This window comes from Mustelus asterias, chromosome 9, assembly GCF_964213995.1.
Source record: "Mustelus asterias chromosome 9, sMusAst1.hap1.1, whole genome shotgun sequence".
Lineage (NCBI taxonomy): Eukaryota > Metazoa > Chordata > Chondrichthyes > Carcharhiniformes > Triakidae > Mustelus > Mustelus asterias.
Window position 1 is genome coordinate 120312689 of NC_135809.1, and position 24850 is coordinate 120337538.

Consider the following 24850-nt stretch of genomic DNA (forward strand, 5'->3'; position numbering starts at 1 on the left):
GAGGGATTAGTGGGTAAATATGTAGAGATGGGGCCTGGGCGGGGTTGTGGTTGGTGCAGACTCGATGGGCCGAATGGCCTCTTTCTGCACTCTAGGATTCTATGACTTTAACCTGGTGTTGTGAGATGAGAAATCAAATCAAAATCTTACTGTTTAAAAATAAATCAGCTTTATATGTTGAATGGATTTGGTCTGTGTGTCAGTCTCAGGTCAGAGCCACCAGCCATGAGCTCATTGCTAACCAGGCTGCCCACTTTGTGACACTGGACCTGGCAGACACCACGTCCCCGTGCGTGCCCACGCCTGGGAGGCAGCGTCGTGCGTGCTGACGTCACGCGGAGACGACGGAGCTGGGCTGGGATCGGGGGGTTGCTGCTGTCTCGGTGTTGTGGCGGCGAAGGAGCAGCGGAAGGTCTGGCTGAACCCACCCCCCCACAATGGTGATCCACCTCCGTCTAAGCTTATAACAACTTATATAATACCATCATGGCGCTATAACTCATCCTCCTGCTCCCTTTGAAGCTGCTGGTTGTGAGGATCGGGCTTCGCACGTCCGCCTGCAGCTGTCGGGCCGCACACAGGTAAGGGCTGATGTGCGCAGGCGCAGTCATCCACCACTGAGTGGCAATGGGACAACCTGTGGAGGGGGAACAGTATCCTGGGGCTAATGTGTTTCTGTTCGTGCTGACCACGCTTTATTAATGCACTCCTAGTAAGCTGTCACCTTTTGATCGTATCTTGAATGCTCAAGTGCAAATATTGTTTTCATTTAATAGTTCTGGCAGCACGAATGTGCATGGCATCCCTGCGTAACTTTTTGGGTTTTCCTGACCTGTTGATTTCAGGTAGACCTGGTCTAGAATCACAGAATTTCCTACTGTGCAGAAGGAGGTCATTCGGCCCATCGAACCTACACTGACAGCAATCCTTTTTTGGCCCTATCTCCGTAACCCCATGTATTTACCATGCTAATCCCCCTGACACTAAGGGGCAATTTAGCATAGCCAATCAACCTAACCCACACATCTTTGGACTGTGGGAGGAAAATGGAGCACCTGGAGGAAACCCACACAGACATGCGGAGAATGTGCAAACTCCACACAGACAGTCACCCATGGCTGGAATTGGCGCTGTGAGGCAGCAGTGCTAACCACTGTGTCACCGTGCCTCCCTACTGCCACCAGGGTCTCTCCTGCCACCATACCTGGACTCCAAGGATTAATTATGCAAAGAGACGACACAAACTAAGACTGTAGTCCCTGGAATTTGATTTATTATCACATGTATTGGGATACAGTGAAAAATATTGTCTCTTGCATGCTGTATAGACAAAACATACCGTTCATACCATCCTTGATTATTCTCGCTGCTTTTCAGAGACAGTGGCAAGTGTAGATGGAATCGGTGGATGGGAGGCTGGTTTGCGTGATGGATTGGGCTAGTTCACAACCTTTCGTAGTTCCTTGCGGTCTTGGTTAGATCAGGAGCCAGGGTTGAAGGGTAATTTGATTTAATTTTCAAGATATTAAGGGGAATTGATTGAAGACTGGTTAGGGCTAAGCAGCAGAATCTAAAAAAAACCTTCAAGGAGTGAAATTGGAAGACATCAAAGGCTGAATGAAATTTCAAATTCTTTTCCACAAAGAGCAGTTGATCAATCATTTTGAGGTTGATCTTTTGGTAATCAAAGTTCTTAAGGACAAAGATGTGTGTAGCTCACAGAGCAGCCATAGAGTCACACAGTCATAAAGAGTAGAAAAGGCCCTTTGGCCCGTCATGTCTCCACCAGCAATTACTCCTACCAAAGTCGCACAAATCCCATTTTCCAGCACTTGTCCCATATCCTTAAATGTTATGATATTTCAAGTGCTCATCCAAATACCTTTTTAAAGGTTGTAAGATTTCTGGACTCCACTACCTTGCCAGGCAATGCATTCCAGATTCTCTCTATCATCTGAGTAAAAAATGTTTCTTATTAAATCCCCTCTAAATCTCTTGCCCCTCACCCTAAAATTATGCCCCCTTGTGATTCTCTCTCCACAGATGCAGTCAGACCCGCTGAGTTTCTCCAGCATTTTTTGGTTTTTCAGCTTCTAGCATCCACAGTATTTTGTCTTACCTTAGCCATGATCTCATTGACTGGTGAAACAGGCTCAAGGGGCTAAGTGGGGCCATAAAATAGCCAAGAACGTGCTTCTCTGGATGCCACTTGGTCTTGCGAGCTCCCCTGACAACCGAGTAGAGCTTCAACTACACAGCAACCATGCAATCAGCTTTGGCAAAATGGTTATGACTGAGGGGACAGTGTCTTTGTTGAATTTTGTCCAGAAGACAACAGGGTTGCCATTTCATTTCACTGGTGAAGCATCCTACTTTTGTGTAAGCTCCTGGCTGTTTGTTGGCATTGTGGATTTAGTTGCTTACGTGGTCTCGGATAAAGGTAGAAGTTGTTGGAACCAGTTGGATATTTCTGTGTGTGTGTTTAAATTGCTTTTTAAAAGAACAATTTGGCAGCCAAGTGAGGATCAGTGTTGTTGAGTTGAACCTTTCTGTGTAACTCATAATGTTTAGATTTAGTGTTGTGCGAGACCATCTAATGTTGACATTCTTATTGTGGTTTTTGGGATGAAAACTGTAGTCCTGGGAAAATTGCTGATGCAAAGTTTCGGCAGAGCATTATCCTAAAATAAATATAAGAACACTTCTTTCCTAGCCAATGAATTAATTTTATAGCTAAATTTGCTGTGATGTCAAATAATTACTTGGTAGTACCGAACTTGAGTATCACAGGTAAAAGAACATTTTGTTGAATCTTTTTGTCTTGCACTCATCAGAACAATCTCAAGAATACCAACGTTAGAGAAAACAAGTATAAAGTTGCTGCTTCCCTTGTGTTTGTCCTAATGTGTGTAAGATGAAAAGCTTCGACAAAATGTGTTTTTTTCAAGACTACTATGATGTCTTTTGTAAATTATGTTCACACTTATAAAGCTTGGTTCAGAAACTGACTTGGGAACATCAGTAGCAATGCTTCAGACATCACTGCACTCTTACTGATTCTGTGTGGCAATATGGAGCAAAAGTAGCATTACTCAACTTGTTGATCCAGCAAATCAAGGATATTAAAAGACTCTTCTCTCAGAGGGTAGTGAATCTGTGGAATTTTTTTACCGCAGAGAGCTATGGAGGCTGGGTCGTAAAGCATGTTCAAGGCTGAGACAGATAGATTTTTAAGTGATAAGGGAATCAAGGGTTGTGGCGATAAAATCCTCAGCTTCACTTTCCCATCTTATCAGATCAGCCATGATGTCATTGAATGGCAGAGCAGACTCGATGGGCCGAATGGCCTGTTTCTGCTCCTCCATCCTATGGTCACCAGGACCTCAACAATGCCCCTCGATTTCATTTGAATCCAAGTGCTTAACCTTCCACCAAGTGACTTCAACCTTAATGAAGCTTGGAAAATTGAATGGCGGTTACAAGATGCCACAAACGCCTCAAATAAGTATTGATATGGAAGTTCCACTGGCTTCAATCTTCCCAGAAACCCATGGGCAACTCTAAACCTCATCTATAAAAATCATGGTAGAAGCAAGTGCTTGAAAATTAAAAGTTCTCAAGTGTGCGACTGTGCTCACTCAGAACGGACAAAGGAGCATGCAACGACTCGATTCACAAATGCGAAGGAGGCATCACTGTGATACCCTCTGCTATTCCTGAAGTATTTGTCTGGTATAACAGCCTTTAATGTAAACGCAAAATACCGAGGATGCTAGAAATCTGAAATAAAACCAGAAAATGCTGGATAAACTCAAGCAGCTCTGGCAGCATCTGTGGAGAGACACAGTTAATATTTTAAGTCTAATGCCCATTTTGCAGTAAAACTACAATTGTTGCGTGACGTCTACATCAGCAATAACTTAGAAGCAGACCCTTGTATATGCTTGAAACTACCATGAGTGAAAAGCTGCAACAAATGTTCCGTGGTGGCAAAAAATTTGCACTATATGGAATATGTTTTCAAAGTAGCTTCCATGCCAATATCGAAACAAAATCAATTTCCTTGGCTTTTAATTAGAAGTAGTTTTAAATTGCCAGTGTGGTGCTAGGGATTCATTTTATAGTCCTTTTCAGTGTCAGTCTTGGTTCAGGGTAGAACTGTTGCCTAGCACTCATGGGTTCACGAACCACTCTTGGCTGACAAGTCAATGCAGTACTGAGGAATTGCTACACTAAGTTGCCATAATTGGAATGAGATGTTAAACTGAGGTCCTATCCTGTGGTATTATGCAAAAGAGGATCAGAAATTTCCCGGCCAGCATTTAAATGTAAATAGGTTTTCCAGTTATTGATTGTATTTCATTATGGAACCTTGCTGCCCACAATTTGGCTGTCACCTTTCCCTACATTCCAACTCTGACTAAACTTCAAAAATATTTCAAGGGCCTTGAAGTGCTTTGGGATGTCCTGAGGTCTGAAAGGCAGTAAAGAGTGCAAGTTCTTTCTATTGGTGCCATCTTTCAATTCACTGGAACACAAATAATCTATTTATAAGCATAGGAAATCTATAAATAACAAGAAGACTAAATGTCATTCATTGAATTAAGTAACAGTTGTTAGTGTCTACAGTAAAACTGTCATGCAGCTCCACATTAGTGCGTTATCCAATTCTGCCTACTGCAGCCTGGTGAGCTTTATTCACACCGATTGAGCTGCAGCCAGGCTTAACAATGGTTTTATTTTAAACTAGCAGATCAGTTGTGGGATTCTTCATGGAAATCTTTGCTCTGGAGTGTGGTTGCAATGTTCAACTGCTACAAGAGGGCTATGCTTTTAACTAGGACCATTTCTTCCAAACCCCAGCTCAAGATCTCCATTGAGGGGAGGTAGTCTAAACTGGCAAATGCAGGTAACTGAAGGTGCTTGTGAAGTCAGGTATGCAGATGCTTGTAATTTGTGGCTGCAGGTCAGAATGCACCATTTCTGAGTATTGATTGGCATTTGTAACAAAGTGTGGAGAACATTGTATAAGTTGTCCCAGTTTGTTGCTTTGTGGCGAACTTTTAATTGGGTTTCTGTGTGAATTCACTGTTGACGGCAATCAGAATTGGAAACTATTTACAACACGGAAACAAGGCATTTGGACTAGTGTTTAGGCTCCACACAAGTCTCCTCCTACCCCTCCTCTAATCCTTTCAACATATCCTATTCCTTTCTCCCTCATGTACTTATTTAGCTAACCCTTACATGAATCTATGATTTGACACCAGTAAAGCTTCACAGCCTTAAAGGGGCAAACACCTACACTTTCTCATTATATAAGTGGATCATCCTCTGACTTGTATGAGTAGCATTGAAGGTAATATGCTATTATGTAATTTTTTAAACATTTACTACAGATCCAAAACAATCTGAAACTGTTCCTCACCGGCATTTCTAATCTTCAGTCTTAAATGAACTAGCAGACAGTCAAGTTTTATGATAATAAATCTTAAGTTCAAGTTTATTTATTAGTGTCACAAGTAGGCTTATGCTAACTGCAATGAAGTTACTGTGAAAATCCCCCAGTCGCCACACTCCGGCACCTGTTCAGTTACACTGAGGGAGAATTTAGCACGGCCAAAGCACCTAATCAGCACCTCTTTCATACTGTGGGAGGAAACCGGAGCACCCGGAGGAAACCCATGCGGGAAAATGCACAGACAGTGACCCAGGAACAAAGAACAAAGAAAATTACAGCACAGGAACATGCCCTTCGGCCCTCCAAGCCTGCACTGACCATGCTGCCCGACTTAACTAAAACCCCCTACCCTTTCTGGGGACCATATCCCTCTATTCCCATCCTATTCATGTACTTGTCAAGATGCCCCCTTAAAAGTCACTACCGTATCCGCTTCCACGACCTCCCCCGGCAACGAGTTCCAGGCACCCACTCTTCTCTGTGTAAAAAAAATCTGGCCGGGAATTGAACCCAGGTGCGTGGCGTTGTGCTAACCACTGTGTCGCTGTGCCACCCCAAAACTCAGGACCAATAGAAAAGCTCACTCTATAAAGGTCTTTAAAATGACATGGCAAGACTTGTAGTTGCACCGGGAAAATGAAGAAATAACCAATTTGAGTAAGCATCATTTTATTATGTTTTAAAAAAATCTATGCATTCAAATTGTTCTTTATTACTTCTGTTTTCCTCATTTCGTGCTGTTTTTAATAACCGATCCAAAATGATCATTGATTCTAGGTAGTAACAGTCACAGGTTTCAAACAGTAGCCATTGTTTTTCTGAACTCATCCAGTGAAGGGAGAACTGGTTCTGTGCTTTGCACATCCAGTTTCCTCATCTTCTCTCTGACCCAACAGTGCTCTTTGCTAAACAAAGCACTTTTCAGGTGCTGGCTTGGGATTTTCCAATTCATTGATTTGAAGATTTGTTTTCAGAGACGAATGCAGTCTCCTCCTTGTCTTTCATGCACATTTCCACATTGCAGATGGCTTATGTCAGTTTCCTTGTTGCACTTTCCACCTCACATCTTGTTGCCATTTGAGTGCAGATGGATAGGCTACCTTATCAGGAAGTGAATGCGCAAATCTATGCAGGATTTATGCTACTATAGATTACCATTCAGTTAACCTCAGCTTTAATTCCATTGTTGTACCAGGGTCGATTTGAGTGGATCCTATTTTAAGTTTTCGCTGAAGTAGAGCTTTTTTTCTATTGGAAAATAAATGGTATCTTGCCATCGGAGTGTCAAACCTGGGGATTCATTACAAGCAGTGTTGTTAGGGTGAGCTACACTGTATTTTAATCTTCAAAGTTCCCTGTCCAAAGTTAAGTTGCATGTTAATTAAATACAGTTTTAAACAAGCAACTTTTCCGATCCCAGGTGAATAGATTCATTTAAGTAGAAAGATTTGTTACATATTCCAGTGACAACTTTGTACATAGCTTCCTGTCCTTTATTCAAAACTTTCACCTCCATCTCAGAGCCACTTCAACAACAGAAACTCCAGCCACTGTTCCCTTCAAGGATAGTCACCAGTTGAACCATGAATGTTGTATTTAAATATGCTGTGCTTTGGAATGACCTAATTATTGCTTTGGTTGATTTATAGCCACATCTAAGAAGGAGCCATGTGGAAGTGGTACTCTGCAGACGAGCCGCCCCCAGCAACATCGGGGGTAAATATATCCTAAACAATCATGACATTTCCTGCAGCTGTATGTAGCTTGACATAAAGATATATTTTGACCTTTTATTTGCTATAAAAATGATTTGTGGGCTGCTTTTTGCACGTGCTTTTGATTGCACTTTTGAAAGTATACATATGAGAGTGCTTTTTGATGCATTTAATTTGACATGCATCTTCCATTTGTCTCCATTCCCTGGTCACTTTCAACTCTCTTGAATTAAATTGTTGGGACAGTATCTTGCTAAATTGAACACTATTTAAACTCGGTTATATTGAAAAGATTCTGGTCCCCAGAGCAGAATTTGTATGCTGTTTTCTCACTGTGTAGTTATTAATGGTATCCAATCCATACAAATTATTCTGCAGGCAGCAGGCTCCCAGAAGAGTGTTGGCGAACACTCTGTAACAGACTTAACGGAGCAGCTGGCCCAGAACGAACAACTGGTATTGCAGCTGAAGGAACTAATTCGGGAGAAAGATAACCAGCTTCATGTGAAAGATCAGCTGCTAAAGGTAATATAATTTAGAAAATCCAACTGCATGTGTTTTGTGCCTCTTTTTATTAAGTGAGTTGTTGAAAGCACTATACCTTATTTATACACTTGTATCAGCTGAATTTTAACCGAAACCTCTCCAAGTCCAGAGGCAAAAATAAACGGCACAAGGCAGCTGCCCTAGATGTTTATTAATTTCGCTAGGAACCTGTTCATGGGTAAAAATAATCAACAATGCTTCTTATTCAGTTGTTAATCTGATAAACATGCCCATGGTTAATTGGAGCTGTCAGACCCGTCTCTGAGCCAGAAGGTCATTGGTTCAAGCCTCATTCCAGGGACTCGAGCAAAAAATCTAGGTCGACACTCCAGTGCGGTACTGAGACAACGCTACACCTGTAGAAGTGCTTTCTTTAGAATGAGACTTTAAACTGAGGCTCTGTCTGCTCTCTCAGGTGGACATAAAAGATCTCATGGCATTATTTCATTATTTCAAAGAAGATCAGGGGAGTTATCTCTGGGGTTCTGGGTCAATATTTATACCTCAATCAATGTTGCTAATATAGATTATCCAGTCATTATGTCTTTGGCTATACGCAATTTGGTTGTTGCTGCATTTCTGATATTGCAACAGTGACTACACTTCAATAAGTATTTTATTGGCTGTAAAATTCTTTGGAATGCCTTGAGGTTATTAAAGGCACTGAATAAATGTAGGTCTTTTTTCTTTACACCCGGAGTTAAGCACTTACTCTGAACTGAAACTCCCGCAACAAGAGAGGCTGCTTTGTTACCATGTCATTTTAGGCCTTAACTCCAGATATGGGCTGCATGCTGTGCTGTACTTGTACTGTCACGCATCCTTATTAGCAAGGTTGCATTTTCCTTGTAAACCTGGCTAAAGTTTTAAAGTTTATTTAATAGTATCACAAGTAGGCTTACATTAACACTGTAATGAAGTTACTGTGAAAATCTCCTGGTCGCCATACTCTGGTGCCTGTTCGGGTGCACTGAGGGGGAATTTTAGCATGGCCAATGCACCGAAACAGCACGTGGTTTGGACTATGGGAGGAAACCGGTGCACCCGGAGGAAACCCATGCAGACACAGGGAGAATGTGCAGACTCCGCACAGGCAGTGACCCGAGCCGGGAATGGAAACCAGGTCCCTGGAGCTGTGAGGCAGCAGTGCTAACCACTGTGCCTTCCTAATGTAATAGCAACAAGTCAAAAGAACATATGAAAAGGAGTGGGCGATTTAACACTTTGAGCCATTTGTTAGATCATGGCTGATCTGCATCTCAACTCCATGCACTTTACCAGCCTTGTTTCTGTAACCTTTAATACTTTTTCTTGTAAATGTCCATCAGAGTCTTGGTAAAATATTGTCCTATAACAATCACTTTGAAACAAAGTAGAATGTATTCGCAGTTTTATACTTGATTTATTTTATTGCAGGAAGACAAAGAAGCCTTTGAAGCAAAGATTTCCAAAATGAAACTGCAGACAAAGGCAAGGGTCACATCACTTTCTGCTCAGCTGGAAGATATGAAGAAACAGCTTGGTGCTTCTGGTGCTAAGGAGCAGACAACTGGGAAGCACAAGGTATGGCATGTTATGTTATTGACGTTATCTATACCTGGTGAGTTATACTAAAATGGCAACCTATTAATGAATACATTGTAGGTACCACGCAAAGCAGAATTCTGTGTTGAATTTCATTGTTTTAAAATGGGGGAATATATATTTTACTTTGCCAAAGTCTTGACTGAATTACAGTTCACATTTGTGAAAGTGGTACATTCATATTTTGTCCACGTGGCTGAAATATTTGGCATAGCAAAGGTGAAATGTGGGGAATTCCTTTCTACTGTATGTTGTTAGACTCTGAAATGCACTGCTTGAAAGGCTGTTACTAACTTTTAGAAGGAAATTGGATATATACTTTAAATGGAACAAAATGGGGATAGAGCAGGGGAGTCGGATTCTTTCAAAGAGCTGGCACAGGCGCAATAAGCCGAATTGCCACTTTCTGTGCTGAAAGGAATGGACTGCCTGCAGTGATAGTGGAGTCAGACACTTTAGGAACATTTAAGCGGTTATTGGATAGGCACATGGAGCACACCAGGATGGTAGGGAGTGGGATAGCTTGATCTTGGTTTCAGATGAAGGTCGGCACAACATCGTGGGCCGAAGGGCCTGTTCTGTGCTGTACTGTTCTATGTTCTATGAAAGGTTGCCTGATTTCTCTGAAATGTACACCTACACTATTGTTGTGGTTTTGAAAGCAATGTCCCCACATTTTAATTTGTCTGTGTAAATAATACTGTGATAGCGAAACTGTTTCCAGCAGCTGAAAGATCATTAACCAGAGGACATAGATTGAAGGTGATCGTCAAAAGAATTGGAGGAGATATGAGAAATTTATTTTACGTGACGAGTTCTTATGATGTGGAATGCCTGAATAGTCAGTGGAAGTATATTTAATTGTAACTTTCAGAAGGAAGTTAGACATGTAAATGAAAAAGAAAACATTGTAGGGCTCTGGAGTAATAGGAGGGGAGTGAGAGTAATTGGATAGCTATTTCAAACAACCAGCGCCAGTCACAATCAGATGAACGATCTCCTTCTGTGTTCTATAATTCAATGTTGTCATTTTTGATGTGTGGAAAAAGTGAAATGGGTATTGCATATTTAAGTAGTATTTAATAAAACTCGACAGTAAATTGAGAGTAAAATGTGGATATTTAATGAGAGCAAATGGACTGAACTTGCATTAATGATTTAAATATAGCAGTCGAGTGATGGTGATCAGGAACATGCAGCTGCAAATCGAGGTAAAATCTTAATGTTGAGGAAAAAGGTTGAAGAACTGGAATCGCAAGTTGCCAAAAAAGATGCAGAATTGAAGAAGACGGTAAGACTTGGAAAAATATATCTGCTTTGTTTGCTTGTATTGGGATATGTGTATAGCAAGATATGATGTCACTTAATTTTAAATGATGTGTAGCTTACAGAGCTGGAAGTCCAGCTACAGCGTGGCTCCAATATGGACATGATGCTTGCTGAGAAGGATAAGAAATTGGCTGAAAAAGAGGCCTATATTGTTGAGCTCCAGCTAATTGCTGCTTCAGATCATGCACCTCAACAAGTAATTCTACCTCGTGAGGAAATTAAGGTGAGCCTGAAGGAAAATTCATTGCGGCATTTGCATTTACACACTTGCTCATTAGGTCTCTTCAGAGGAAATTTTATTTCTCCATTCATAATACTACTTTGATATATCCAGTGTCTGCAGCTATTATGCTGTTAACGTGGGCAAAATGGGCTGTGCCGTACTTAGGATTTTGCTTTTCTTTTAATGTACAGATTTGTGCAAAAGTTGAAATTTCCACCACTTGAAAGCAGATAACGCTGTGCTTCACATTAACCTTCATTATCAGACTCCTATCCTCCTGTTTAAATTATTTCATGTGTTTAGTTGACAGTGACAACTTTCACTTGAGGTAGAATGTTCCAGGGCCCTTCACAGGAGATTTTATCAGAAATTTGACACTGAGCCACATGAGGAGATATTAGGACAGGCTAAGAGGTTTTAAGAAGTGTATTTAACTTCTATAGATTATAAGAATTGAGCTTTGTCGAGAAGAATTGTTGAAGTTTGATATACTCGTTTGCTAAAGAAACTAAATGGATTGTGTCCTTTGATGAAGGCATTGAAATTATTAAAGGTTTAAAGGCTGTCAGTGTCCTGTTGCAAAGGAAGAATTCTAAAGTTTAAAGTTTATTTATTAGTGTCGCAAATAGGCTTACATGAACACTGCAGTGAAATTTCTGCTTTTATTGCTGATTGTGACCTGTTAATGTCTTGCAGTAATGGTGCTGACATCAGAGAAAGTTGCCCACAAAGACCTAGTGATCTCTATGGCATGGCTTTCCCTTTTCCTGATAGCAGTTTAAATTTGGCACCAAGTCACATGGATCTCCAGGCGTGCAATAGCAGTGAAGTTTGCAAACAGTTTAATCAGATTGACTTTTTCTCACAGACAGCAAACCATGAAGATTAAAGCACTGAAACCCTTTACTTCTATTTTACTTCCTGAAATTTTAAATAAAGTAACAATGATTGGATTAAGATGAAAGATAAACTTGAAATTATTTCAAAGGTATGTGGAATTATTTGGCTCGAGTGAAATTTCACTCCCCCGAAAATGAGCTTTTCTGGGTCAGTGAGGGTGTTACACAGTAATGCTGAAGTTGGTACAGTGTAAAACACCAATTCCGTCTCGTTCAACAAGTTGTGACTTCTTCAAGGGTGTTTACAGCAAGATTAATAGCACAAGATTGGACGTTCTCACCAATTCATAGGTTTCCTGTTGAAACCAGTTGCATCCTAGAGAAGAGTAGAATCACTGTCAGCAACTTGTGAGTTATCCTGTTATACTGTGTGTTCACAGACTCCCGGAGTTGCTTGTAGTTTCAGTACAGTAATGATAGTTAACGCTGATAGTTCTGCTGACATTATCAGAGACCGGCGAATCATCAGATGCTCTTCTTGAGCTTTAGATATAAAATTTACCAAGGTGTTACATGGTTAATATTGATTACAGAGTGGCAGGGAGGCAGAGCTAATTGAGGTTACTGACTCACTAAGGAGTGTAAGTTTGGAATAGCAGGCATTTAGTGATTGTGCCTGATAGACCGCATCATGCTCAGAATTTGCCGGATAGAAATTAATATTTGAGCCATTTCCCAGTTTACAGACAGGAGGGGGATTAATTTAAACAGCAGAAATTTTTTCTTTCACCACCTGTTCATACAAGTTCTTTAATTTGTTTCCCTCTTTCTTTAAGTGGTGCTGTATTTCCCAGCCCCTTGTTTTTGGGGCGATTCAATTTTCTATTAATAAACCCACTGCAAACTCGAGATACGGTGAACTCAAAGGTGTAGTTTATTTGCACATACTTAAAACACAAAAGAAGGGCTGCAACATTGCCTCCACACTCAGACAATAAATGGAAGGAATATAGAAAAAGAGGATTTGTGGAGGAAATCACGTGGGTTCCAGAGTCCAGTATGTGGTATTCATTCCTGGAGGTCAGTGGGCTGAAAACTGATTCTGTATAATTCACTTTTCCGGTGGTGTTGGCTTCACACAATGAGATAAACATGTAGAAATGAATCAGTCTTGCAGGTAATGATACAGAAATTCCAGCAGAAGCAGTGTAAATGGGACCAGGTATTTAGTCTGGGCACAGCATCTTTTCTGTGGGACTGCCAGCTAGATGGTAAACAGCAGACTGAGCTTTTCAGTTCAGCAAGGCAATATTACTGGTTCCACAAGCCAGAGGCCCATGTCACATGACTCCCACCTCTCCGCACTGACTTTGATAAGGGGTGTGTCTTCCTCGCATGGGTCCCCAAGATTGTTAAATGTTTCAACCATTAAGAATTGAAAGAAAGGTTCCGGGGCCCTTTGTCTTAGCAGATGAGCAGACTTCAGTTTGGCAACTTGGGTTATGAAATGCAGATGGCTTTGAATTTGGTCTGTGGGGGTCCACAGGGGATTGTTAGTGGCTCCCCAGAGTTAATGGTGTACGAGTTTCCCTGACACTACCAGGTAGCTTCTTTTGTTTGGAAATCACAGACAGACATAGATTCAACATTTTTAAAGGCCTTTGTTCAATTTTTAAAATTTTAGAAATAGCCATGAGGATATCTATATATATTTTATAGAAATATACAGTGTGATGTCTGAGTTTCTTCACACTTTGCTTCATTGATATATGGTGGGATGTTCCACCATATGTTCCATTGGAATTTTATCTTTCACAAGGTTTATTCCATGATGTGGAGATGCCGGTACCGGTTGGACTAGGGTCGGCACAGTAAGAAGTCTCACAACACCAGTTAAAGCCCAACAGGTTTATTTGGTAGCACGAGCTTTCGGAGCATTGCCCCTTTATCACCTGATAAAGGAGCGGCACTCCGAAAGCTCATGCTACCAAATAAACATGTTGGACTTTAACCTGGTGTTGTGAGACTTCTTACAATTTTTATTTCATTGGATGTGTATCCCAAGTTGTATGAATTCAGGATTTCCGTAATTTTTGAGGAGTGAGTTAAAGAATGCGCTTTCATTTGAAGCTGTTGTATTGTCCCTCGTATTGTTAGTCCATTGATTTCATCTTGGGCTTATGGTGGTAGCCCATGTCGGCTCCAGTGTTTGGCAACACTTGACTGACTTGCGGTCCCACATTTCTTCTTACATATGGTCATGCTTTGGTTCATTTGCCTCTGCCATTGAAGGCAAACATAAATAATAATTTTGCCCCATTTGTTAGCCTGTTTGTCTGTTTAAAAATAAATCTCCAAAACTAATGGATGGATTTCAGTAAAACAAGGTACGCAGATAGGCCCGAGGAAGAACTGATTGGTGAAGATGCAGATCAAGATCCTGGAATATTTTTAAGGATCCGTTAACATTGGGAGATAGGACACATTTAACTTTTGTAAAAGAATACTGTGGGTTTTATTTAGAATGCTGATTGTTTTGGTTGCAATTGTCTCAGTTGCTATGGTCGAATTTGTCACTGCTGCAATTTTCAGAGCATTGGCCTGAAGCTTCCTCAGTCGGGTGGAAGCTCTTAATTACAAGGTTCCTTGTTTTCAGTCTTGTCTTTACTGAGCATCAACCAGACGGGCGGCACGGTAGCACAGTAGTTAGCACTGCTGCTTCACAGCTCCAGGGACCAGGGTTCGATTCCCGGCTTGGGTCACTGTCTGTGTGGAGTTTGCACATTCTCCTCGTGTCTGCATGGGTTTCCTCCGGGTGCTCCGGTTTCCTCCCACAGTCCAAAGATGTGCGGGTTAGGTTGATTGGCTATGCTAAAATTGCCCTTAGTGTCCTGGGATGTGTAGGTTAGAGGGATTAATGGGTAAATATGTAGGGATATGGGGGTAGGGCCTGGGTGGGATTGTGGTCGGTGCAGACTTGATGGGCCGAATGGCCTCTTTCTGTGCTGTAGGGTTTCTAAGAGTTCTAAGAGACATGGTAAGGCCTTAAGGAAGAGGTGCGTAATTGTAAAAACATTTGAGTTAGTACAGTCTGGTGGAGCTATGTGCTCTACTGAGTAGCTCTTCATTTGTTAGGACTGGGAAAGTGTATCTTTGAATGGTCATACCAAGTGTCTGGACTGTATCTGAATTGTATCTATGGGAACAGTACAAAAGCAATACTGTGGACTTTTATTTGTTGGGCACAACCTTTTAGGCTTGAGTGCAGTGAAGAATGTGAGTTGTGGAGAAAACTGGCGAAGGAAGGAAAAAGGGGAAAGAGAGGGCAAGTTAAAGGAAAAGAAAGGTAGTATTTGCAAAAAACTTTGTTTAATACCTAATCATCCTGTACTAATTGAAGTATATAATTTGCTATCTTATAAGATAAAACAAAATTTTCACAGGATTACCTTATTTGTATGCCTACTTCAATGTATGTAATCATTCATAACTTCAGTCTATTTACACAAAATCCTTACTTTCAAACTTACTTTTGCTTCCTTCCTAGTGTGAAGATATTTTTGTTTACAGATTGAACCTGCTATGCTTAACATTTGCAGTATTTTTTTGGGTAAATGTTATAGATATTGTCGGTGCAACCAGATCTAATCGATGTGAATACATACCACTGTTTTTAAAAAAAACCTCTCATTACCTGCCTTAATTCTCTTAATTAGACAGAGCAGGATCAGGTTGCAGAAAAGGAAATGTCCGTCAGTGATTTGCAGTCAATGGTTCACAGTCTGACCAGAAAGATTGAGGAGAGTGAAGAAAGGTTCAGTCTTCTTCAGGAACAAGCGGAAAATCTAAAGGACCAGCTTAACAAGGAGAAAACACAGTATCAAGAGAAGGAGGCAATGTACATGAAAAATGTGAGTACAGATACAATGGAATTGGGATGGTATACTGCATGATACTGCATGTATACCTTCATGAAAACACAAAGGCCATAGATGGGTTTTCTTTGGGAACTATTTATTTTTAACTAAAAATAACAATGTTCTTTCTATCTAACATTATATATAACAATTTTATGTATCACAATGAAGTGAATATTGCAAGATCTGATTGGTGGATGGTTTAACTATTTTTAAATGAGGATAAAGGCACGTTATTGGTAGAGTAAATTTTCAGTATAATTTGAGTGCCGGAAGCAATCAAGATTTTTAAAACTGTTAACATTTGGTGTTTCAAGGAAAGCCGCCCAGCAGTTAGGTACCTTTCGATTAAAGGCAGTGGGACATTACTAATTAGGGACACCAAACAGGATATACCCACAACTAATGAGATTTAAACATTCTGAAATAATCAGTGGGAGGACAGAGAAGGAGAAGCAATTAAAGGAAATGAATTCATTCAAATGGGGTCCAGAAAGAAATAAAGAGAGTGAAAGAAGGATTGGCTTAAGAGAGAGGGAAACGAGGCAGAGATGAAAAGTAAGAAAAAAATGTGAAATTTTAAATTTGACGTGTTTAATATCTCCTAAAAAAACAATTCACAATCTGAATGAATGTGGCACCACGTTTGCAGTAACTGAGAAAGAGTACTTACACTTGTAATTAATAGCCCCAAATATCTGTAGCAGATTTAGCTTGTTTTGGAACCATCCAAATACAGCAACTTCACGATACTCTCTTCATGTCAGCGGAGAGACAAACAGTAAGATGTTGTTTTGGATAGCTAGCCACAAAACTCTGCAACTCAGGCAGCAATCTTTTGGGAGAGTTGTTATTAACTGCCGATCTGCCACTTGTTTGAAGTTACTGTTAGTATCTAATAGGTTCTGTTGATGGATGTTAAATACCCAGTAGTTTACGGTAAAAAGGTGGACATGTGGAAAGCCAGCAAACGTAGTGCAAGTTCAGACAGTGGGCCTAATGGTGATCACAGCCCAAGGAGAAAATCAAGAATTTGTGAAAGGGAGTCTAGTTGCAGGAGAGACGTGTTGAGTAATAGTAGACCAGATAGGGACAGGAGATCTAGTAGGGACATAGTTTAACAAGAGCAAGGACCAAAGAATAGGCGAGGAGTGACACAAGAAGTAAAAGCCCTCACGATAGAGAAGCTCTCGTGACTATTAACAAGTTAGATGGTAAATTGGTAAAGTTGACAAAGCACAAAGAACTTGTCAGTTGGAGAGAGTTTGGCATTTACACAGAGGTGCCAGACGAAGGACAGCCAACATTGTCCTATAGATGGATATGCACGGAGAAAGTTCATGGGATATATAAAGCTAGAGTCAGACTTGTAGGTCAGTGATTTGAGGAACAACTCGACAACCAGGAATTTAGAATAGACTCTCCAACAGCAGGAAAAGTAAATTTTAGGATTTTCCTAGCGACAAACTCATGGGAATATGGCAACAAAGAAGCATTTTTGCAAGGCGAACAATTTCAAAGCAAAGTATTCTTAAAGCCTCCAAAAGAAGCTGGCGATATAAAGGGGAAATGATGGAATCTGAAGAAGTGTGTTTACGGGCTAAAAGATGCATTAGGGTATGATAGTTTTCAGTTAGGTCCGTCTTACTAAAAGCTGGTTGTCTACAGCTAAAAACAGATCTAGCAGTCTTTTATTGGTACAATGAAGGAAAATTAGCAGGCACTTTCTTAATGAATGTAGATGATTTCCGGGGGATCGGGGAATCTGCAACCTTTGAGAAATTTGTGATAGATAAAATTATAAAGGAATTCAAAATTGGAAGTTGGGCCTCTGGAGCTTTTAAGTATATCGAGTTGAAGATTAGGCAGACTAAACTGGGAAGAACCCCAACTCGGAAGTCTTAACTTGGGAATGTTCATAGAATCCTCATAAGTCAGGCCAGATTCTCAAATGGAAGATTCTTCAACCAAGGAAGGAACAGGTCAAATAAGAGGCATAATTGGGTAATTAAACTGGTTATAACCTGGGTGCATGCTGTGCTTCGAGAACTGAGCACCATGCTGAAATATTCCATTGTTGGGCAAGTCTTAAAAACAAATAAGACATTGAAGACAATAGGTTTAGAAGAATGTATGCTCAGATTTCCAGACCAGGGGGACCCAGAAGGGATAAAATTAGACATTTTAGTGATGCCTCACATACTAACCTTCACAATGGTTAGTTAACTACAGCAGGATTCATATTTTTAGTGGGAAGAAACGATAAATGTTGACCATTAGCATGGGAATCAAAGGAGATAAAGAGAAAATCAAAAAGCAACTCAGATGAACTGGTACCTGTTAATAGTGGCAAGTGCCATGTACCTCACTTTTACTGTGACGTCAATAATTTCATTAACTATTGTCAGCTTGTCATGGTGGAATCTTTGTTTCAGATTCGCGTGTTTCAGGAAATGATTCAAGCAAAGGAAAGCAAACTTGCTGAGCAAGCGCAGAAGCACGAGCAGGAGCTATTTATTGTGGCCTCAAAATCAGATGCCAGTGCCGACTTTGAACAGGTTAACTTTTTCTCTTAATTTAAAAAAAAACATTACTGTATTAAACACACGACTAAAGGAATTGGATAAATTGAGGTCCACATTTAAAGATACAAAGCAGATTCTGTGCGAAAGATTCCATGAATGCTATTGAAAGTCCATTGAAGTAAATTGTTTCAGGTTGGTTCGGACCAGTCATTATAAAATAACATATCTTGCAGGATTATTTGTCTGTGTTTTTATCGCTTGTGGACTATAAGACCTCTTACATTATAGTTGACCCATAAAATATTTCCTCAAAGCTTAAAAGACAAATTGATTTACATCTCTGAAGGAAGGTTTGAAAAATGAGATTCATACATGATGGGTGATGTATTTATTCACTTCACAGTATGCCATTGCAGCTGGAGTTGGCGTTTCTGTGATGTGTTTATAAATCATTGTACATCCGCAGCAGCTGAAACTTGTTGATATTCAGCACAATCTCTATTTCAACATTTAGACAGCAATGATTTATTTTCTGAAGTTAATCACTAACCATGGAATTCCAAGTCACAACCAATCACTGAGGACTACACTAGGAAAACCTGTCCAATTCTAAGTTTAATGGGTTTTCCCATTTTTTAGCAGATTTATTATATGGGAGAGAAATCTTTAGAATAGGTTCCTGAAGTCAACCAGTTATAATAAGTGATCCATAATTCAAGCTCCTTGAGTTATCATTAATATTTTAACACAAAAAAAACTGCATTGTGCAAGATATAATGGTATGTTTAATATTGCGTAGGTGTTGCCCTTGCAATGCACAGTATAACTTGTATTTAATGTAAGCAAGAGTATTTTATTTGTTCACAATTATGATGACTCAAGGCAGATGGAGCAAGATTTTACTATTGGTGTTAAGTGACTGCACAAGGGAAAATTTGTTCACCTAGTCCACGTAGACTTGCCTCGATCCCCTGGGGGCAGGCAAGCTGTGCTAGAAGTGTGCTACATGAGCAAATATCTCCTCCAAAATCTGCGATGCAATCTTATTTCATCTTTTATTAATCCCTTGCTGTTTCAATTTATTCATTGCTATCTATTGGTGTTTAGAGTGAAAATATAACTGAAGCTTAAAGGGTATAGTGTAGTCAATTAAAGGGAAAGATCATAATTACCGTTTATCTTTTTACCTGATGTTTGTTGTTTTGAGTGCTGCCAGTCGAATCATAGAATTCCTACTGTGCAGAAGGTGGCCTTTCGGCTCATCGAGCCTGCACCGACAACAATCCCGCTCAGGCGCTATCCCCGTAACTCCACGTATTTATCCTAATCCCCCTGACACTTAAGGGGAATTCAGCCTGACCAATCAACCTAACCCGCACATCTTTGGAGTGTCGGAGGAAACCCATGCAGACACGGAGAGAACATGTAGACTCCGCACAGACAGTCACCCAAGGCTCGAATTGAACCCAGGTCCCCGGTGCTGTGAGGCAGCAGTGCTAACCACTGTGCCACCATGCTGCCACCATTAGCAGAGATTACATTAGATAGTAGATACATCACCAAAAGCACAGATGTTTGAGCCACTGCTGCCTTTATTGTGGACTGCTAGCTGTCCTTTGAGGGAGTCCTTCCAGGCATATCGAGTGCTCGTTGTGCTGACTGTAAAAGTCCAACCTGCCAGTTAACCCACAAATTCATAACCACGTATGATCTGTCCGTTCTGAATTATGGTGGCGACGACAGACAAATGAGTACAAGATTTCTGCTTGTGCAGAAATTCCAGTCGAGTTGAAAGATCTGAAAGTCACATCTGCAGTTCTTGAAGTGGCTGATCGGTCCTGTCTGAATAGACATGAGTAAAGAATTTGTAGGTCATTCAAACGTCTGCCCAACGCAGTAACTTATGCAAGTGATTTTGTGGTGCTTATTGGCTGGCCAAACAGCTATCTGTTTCCCAAGTGCATCATTTGAAGAAAGTTACAGAAACAATATATAATTTGAATCTTGAAATATTTTAATCATAAAAATTCTGGGTAGTGGATAAAATTAAAATACAGATTACCCATTGAAAAATCTAATAGTAGATTTTGTCCAGAATGAAATTGCACCAAAAGAAGTAATAACCAAAAGTGGCTTCCAAACACCACATTTTATAGATGTTCTTGATGATTTTGCAATTTTGAGATTGGCGCTTCTATTGAAATCAGGCAGGGAATTGTCACTGTCAGGAAGCAAAATTAAGCTTCCTTTAATTTATAATCTTAATTGTTTTAAAAAAAAGATCAGACACGAGGAGGAAAATCTCTCCATTTGGCTGACGGCAGAAATGCATTATTTAGAAAAATTTCTCATGAAGAAACAAAGTTTAGCAAATTCAGTGTGCCACAAATTAGGGGTGAGGAATTTTACACTTTAGTGAGCTGAAAACTAAAGCAGCTCAATGGCTGTGTGTAAAATCACTGCTTTTTTTTCTTTTTCTTCTTTTTCCATACTCGGATTTTTCTTATGGCTGTTTCATTCACTGGGATACCCTTCCTCCCGGCAAGCCTCCCTGGGGCCCCATTGCTACGTCAGTTCCTCTCTGCCTCACTGAGATCCCCTTATATGCTTTCCTCAGAGATCCCCTCTTTCACTGAAAACCTCCCCACCCTCCCTTCCAGCCTGCCTCACTGACACCCTCTCCCTCCTTCCGTTCATATCTATCTTGCTGACTTTTCTTTATTTTTTTTTGTTTGGAGTTCTGTTGTAGTGATAATTGAAAGGACAAGTTCTTGCTGCTGGCACGTTTTTAAAATCTGTATTTGCTGGGGGGAAAAAAAACTTGACAGCGTTAAGAGTGGCACAGTGGTTAGCACTGCTGCCTCACAGGCATCCAGGTTTGATTGTGGCCTTGGGTTTCCTTCGGATGCTTTGGTTTCATCCTACAGTCCAAAGATTGATTGGTTGATTGGTCATGCTAAATTGCCCTTTAATGTTTATAGGTGTGTAGGCTAGGTGGATTAGCCATGGTAAATGTGTGGGATTATGGGGAGAGGACGAAGGTGAGGGCCTGGGTGGGATGCTCTTTCGGAGAATCGATGCAGACTCGATGGGCTGGATAACCTCTTTCTGCACTGTCGGGATTCTACGGTTCTGTGACTATTGCACAATTGCCTGTTAATTTTGATCTGTATTATGCAGTCTGAAATAATAAATCACCTAATCTACTGTCTACTAACTTGCCTTTGCTTCTCCTTATTTCTGATTCTAAGGTCACTAATGAATTTCCATTGAATTAACACAGAACGACCTTAATTCCGATGTTACAGACACAAACCTGATTTATGCTAATAACACAGTAGGGAAGGAAATCCCCATACTTCTTTGTTGACAAGAGCAGAAATTGCAGAATTGTAGTTCAACCACCATGCTGCTCTTACATCCTAGCTCATTTTATTATTCTTCCGTAATGTGGAATAATGTCAACCACGCTCCCTTTTATGTTTGTTCTGCACTTAGTTTTTCCTGTGGTTTATGACTTAGTATTTGCTCTGGCTTATGAATTAGTTTTTTTCTCTGGCTTATGAATTAGTTTTTGCTCTGGCTTATGAATTAGTTGGTCTATTACAATTTTTCCAAGTAATTTTGTGGTTCCAGCTATTACTAGGGCCAATTTCATTGGGTATCTGCCCTTGTTGAAGTGTCTCCTATTAGATAACAAAGCCCTCTCATTAGGCAGAAGCCGGCATGCATGTAACCTTGCCCTCCTTTTCTACCAAAAAAACCCTGAATTTTGTTTGCTGATCAGCTTATTTCTGCTCATAAAGATTTTGAATATACTTGGCACAAGTAAACTTAAACTTGCTTATTCACCCAGATTGTACTAAATGATTGAATCCATCCACAGAGGCTCTAAATTTGTATGTCAACTTCAACAAATGCAGTGTTGTTTTTGTTAATTTTTCTTGAGTTAAGGATAACAAAAGCAGTTGGTATATCTCGACAGGCAGGAAATCATGTGTGATGGATTCATTTTTTTTCTTGCATGCAATGGGCAAAATCCCCAAATGGCTATTTGCAAAAATACTGCATGTACCAATGCATTATTATATTGCTGAGATTTATCGTAAATAATATTTCATGCATTATTTATCAAACTGTTGCTGGATTGTGAAACCATGTACTACTATCGAAGAGGATGTATCTAGATGATTGGGGAAATATTTTTAGATGCTGTACTGTGCTGTTTCAAGGTGGCATGCCCATGTCTAATGTGGGTACAGGTGTTTGATATATTGCTATATTTACGCCAGCATACATAGTATGCTTCTTTATCACTTTTTCTTCTTCCCCTTCCATCTACCCACTCCCTATCACCCCATGCCAGTGTTATCAAACCTGTTTGGCACTGTTACAGCTTCTTCTGCTTTCCAATTTGTTATCATTTTCTCTGTTCTGGAGCCATCATACATGTTTGGCTGCCAGCCCTCTCTTACAGAACGCTCCAGAGATTTCTTTATTTCCAATAATGCTATCCTTCAGTGCGTTTTGAGGAGCAGATTTTGAAACTTGCCTGGGGCAATTAACACATTTTGACTAGTAAACCATTAAGTATCTTTAGGCTACAAATTACAGTTGGTGATGCTCGTAAATACATACTTGGTCCGTTAATTTGACATTCCTATTGATGCAATCTGACAGAGGTATTAGATGATTTAAAATAAATGTGTTAATGTAGACAAAGGAATGTCTTAAGGGTGTGCAGAGCTTTCATCCCCTAGTATAATTAACAGCAATTTCTAACATCATAAAAATAAAGCCAGATGGGAACCTACTGATTGGAATGTTCTCACTACAAATGTTGGTATTTCTGTTGAAAGTTTTTTGTTGTTAGGAATTGTTATTGTTCACTCTGTTGATTCCTGCAGTTGTTGAAAGCCCTCAAACAAAAGCTTCATGAGAAGGAGGAGGTACTATTGGGAAGGACACAAGTTGTGGATGTGCTGCAGAAAGAGCTTGATGGAAGAGATCAACAGATACAGGTGGGGAAAGAGTTGCTTGCTGCTCTGTAAATTGATGGTAAAGGAAAGATCTCTGCGATTGACTAGCTGAGGGATTTTCTTTCAGCCTGTGGTAATACAATTTAAAGTGACAGACAACATCTGTGGATCATTCTGATGTAATATATTATAAAGTCTTGTTTGCGCAACACTCCCTGTTAACACACTTTATTCCCTGTTTTCACTTTGTTTGTTACCTCTTAACATTGAAATGCCAATGTAATCAGTTATAATGAGAATTTCCAATGTAAACGGATCCTGGTGGCACTGTAATTCCAGATTATCGTCACTTATAGGCACTGTAGATCAATGTTCTGTACGACCATGCTTTTGTAACACCTCATCAACAACTCCACATAGCATTTACTAGTACAGACCAAAAATATACTTAGGATGTAACAGATTCCTATCCTTAATATTTTTTTTAAAAAATCACTTCTGGGATGTGGACGTGGCTGGCTAGACAGCATTTATTGCACATCCCTAGCTGCCCTTGAGAAGGTGGAGGTGAGCTGCCTTCTTGTACCGCTGCAGTCCCTGAGGTGTAGGTACACCCACAGTGCTGTTCGGGAGTGAGTTCCAGAATTTTGACCCAGTGACAGTGAAGAATGGCGATATATTTCCAAGTCGGGATGGTGAGTGACTTGGAGAGGAACCTCCAGTTTTACGATGTTCCCAGGTATCTGTTGCTCTTGTTCTTTTAGGAGCGGATGTTGCTCTGCACTTTCCTATCAACTGTTGTAGGTACTTATTTCTTCTTTTAGTTCTTGTTTAATTCCGTACACTTTATATTGTTACAAAGGAGGACAGTTTTTCTGCATTTATACTTGAGGTTTATAAAGGTCATTTTGGTTTGCACTTTTCATTGAAGGAAAATATGTGATTTTGAAATTTTCAGGAGATGATTGAAAAATTGAGGATTCTTCAGTTAGAAAAAGACAATCTTGAGGCTAAGCTTGATGCTGAAAAGCATGTGATGAGAGCCCAGGTAAGGGATCTGATGGAAAGACATGAGGCGGACTTGAAAAATATGAAAGAGAAACACAACATTCAATTGCAGGCGATTGAAGAGAAACACGAAGCTGAACTGACTGAGAAGGAACAGCGCCAATTAAAACTTCAGAAACAATTGCAAGATTTACAAGCCCGTGATGGTTCTGTAGCACTAGAGACAACTGCTACTGTAGATAATTCTACTGAACAGAGGATTAAAGAATTGGAAGGTAATTGCACAAGCTTTACTGCTTTTTTGATGTGCAAATGTTGGTCCACTCTACAGGATTTCATCATGACACCCAAATAGATGGTAGTTTGAGATGATCAGTCGTAGCTTCATTTTATTCCAGTTCTATTACCTAATAACCAAACAAAAAGGCAGATTATCTAGTCATTGCTGTTTATTGGACCTTTGTACAAATTAAATATTTAAGGTAATTAGCCTCAGTCCACAAGGGATTAAGGGAGATCTCTCTTGTGAGAAAGAAACAAGTGGTTATATAGCTTGTGAGGCACCACAGTTCATCAAGGATGGGGAAGGGCAAGAAGCAGGCTTCCATGAACTATCACAGTTGATTCAGGGGTTGTACCCATGCCATTGGCTTCATTCTGGATCACACTCTAGTCAACTGAGCTAGCTAATCTCCACTTGATGCAAATTGACTGCCATATTTCC

At 40.2% G+C, this 24850-nt stretch overlaps 1 protein-coding gene across 7 annotated transcripts in view; it reads left to right on the forward strand.

The window, feature by feature from the left end:
- The first annotated feature begins 327 nt into the window (after positions 1-327).
- Positions 328-24850, forward strand: part of LOC144498965 (uncharacterized) — an 80614-nt gene continuing 56091 nt past the window's right edge. For 4 of the 7 annotated variants that reach the window (XM_078220961.1, XM_078220964.1, XM_078220963.1 and 1 more), the window contains exons 1-10: positions 328-581; positions 7111-7177; positions 7555-7701; positions 9139-9285; positions 10475-10597; positions 10691-10858; positions 15414-15608; positions 18050-18172; positions 23047-23160; positions 24077-24401. In XM_078220961.1, the coding sequence (XP_078077087.1) occupies positions 7130-7177; positions 7555-7701; positions 9139-9285; positions 10475-10597; positions 10691-10858; positions 15414-15608; positions 18050-18172; positions 23047-23160; positions 24077-24401 (1390 nt within the window). In that variant the 5' untranslated portion in view covers positions 328-581; positions 7111-7129. Of the gene's footprint in view, positions 582-4890; positions 4910-7110; positions 7178-7554; positions 7702-9138; positions 9286-10474; positions 10598-10690; positions 10859-15413; positions 15609-18049; positions 18173-23046; positions 23161-24076; positions 24402-24850 lie in introns of those variants that run through there. The other 3 variants (XM_078220962.1, XM_078220967.1, XM_078220966.1) reach the window with 3 other exon arrangements.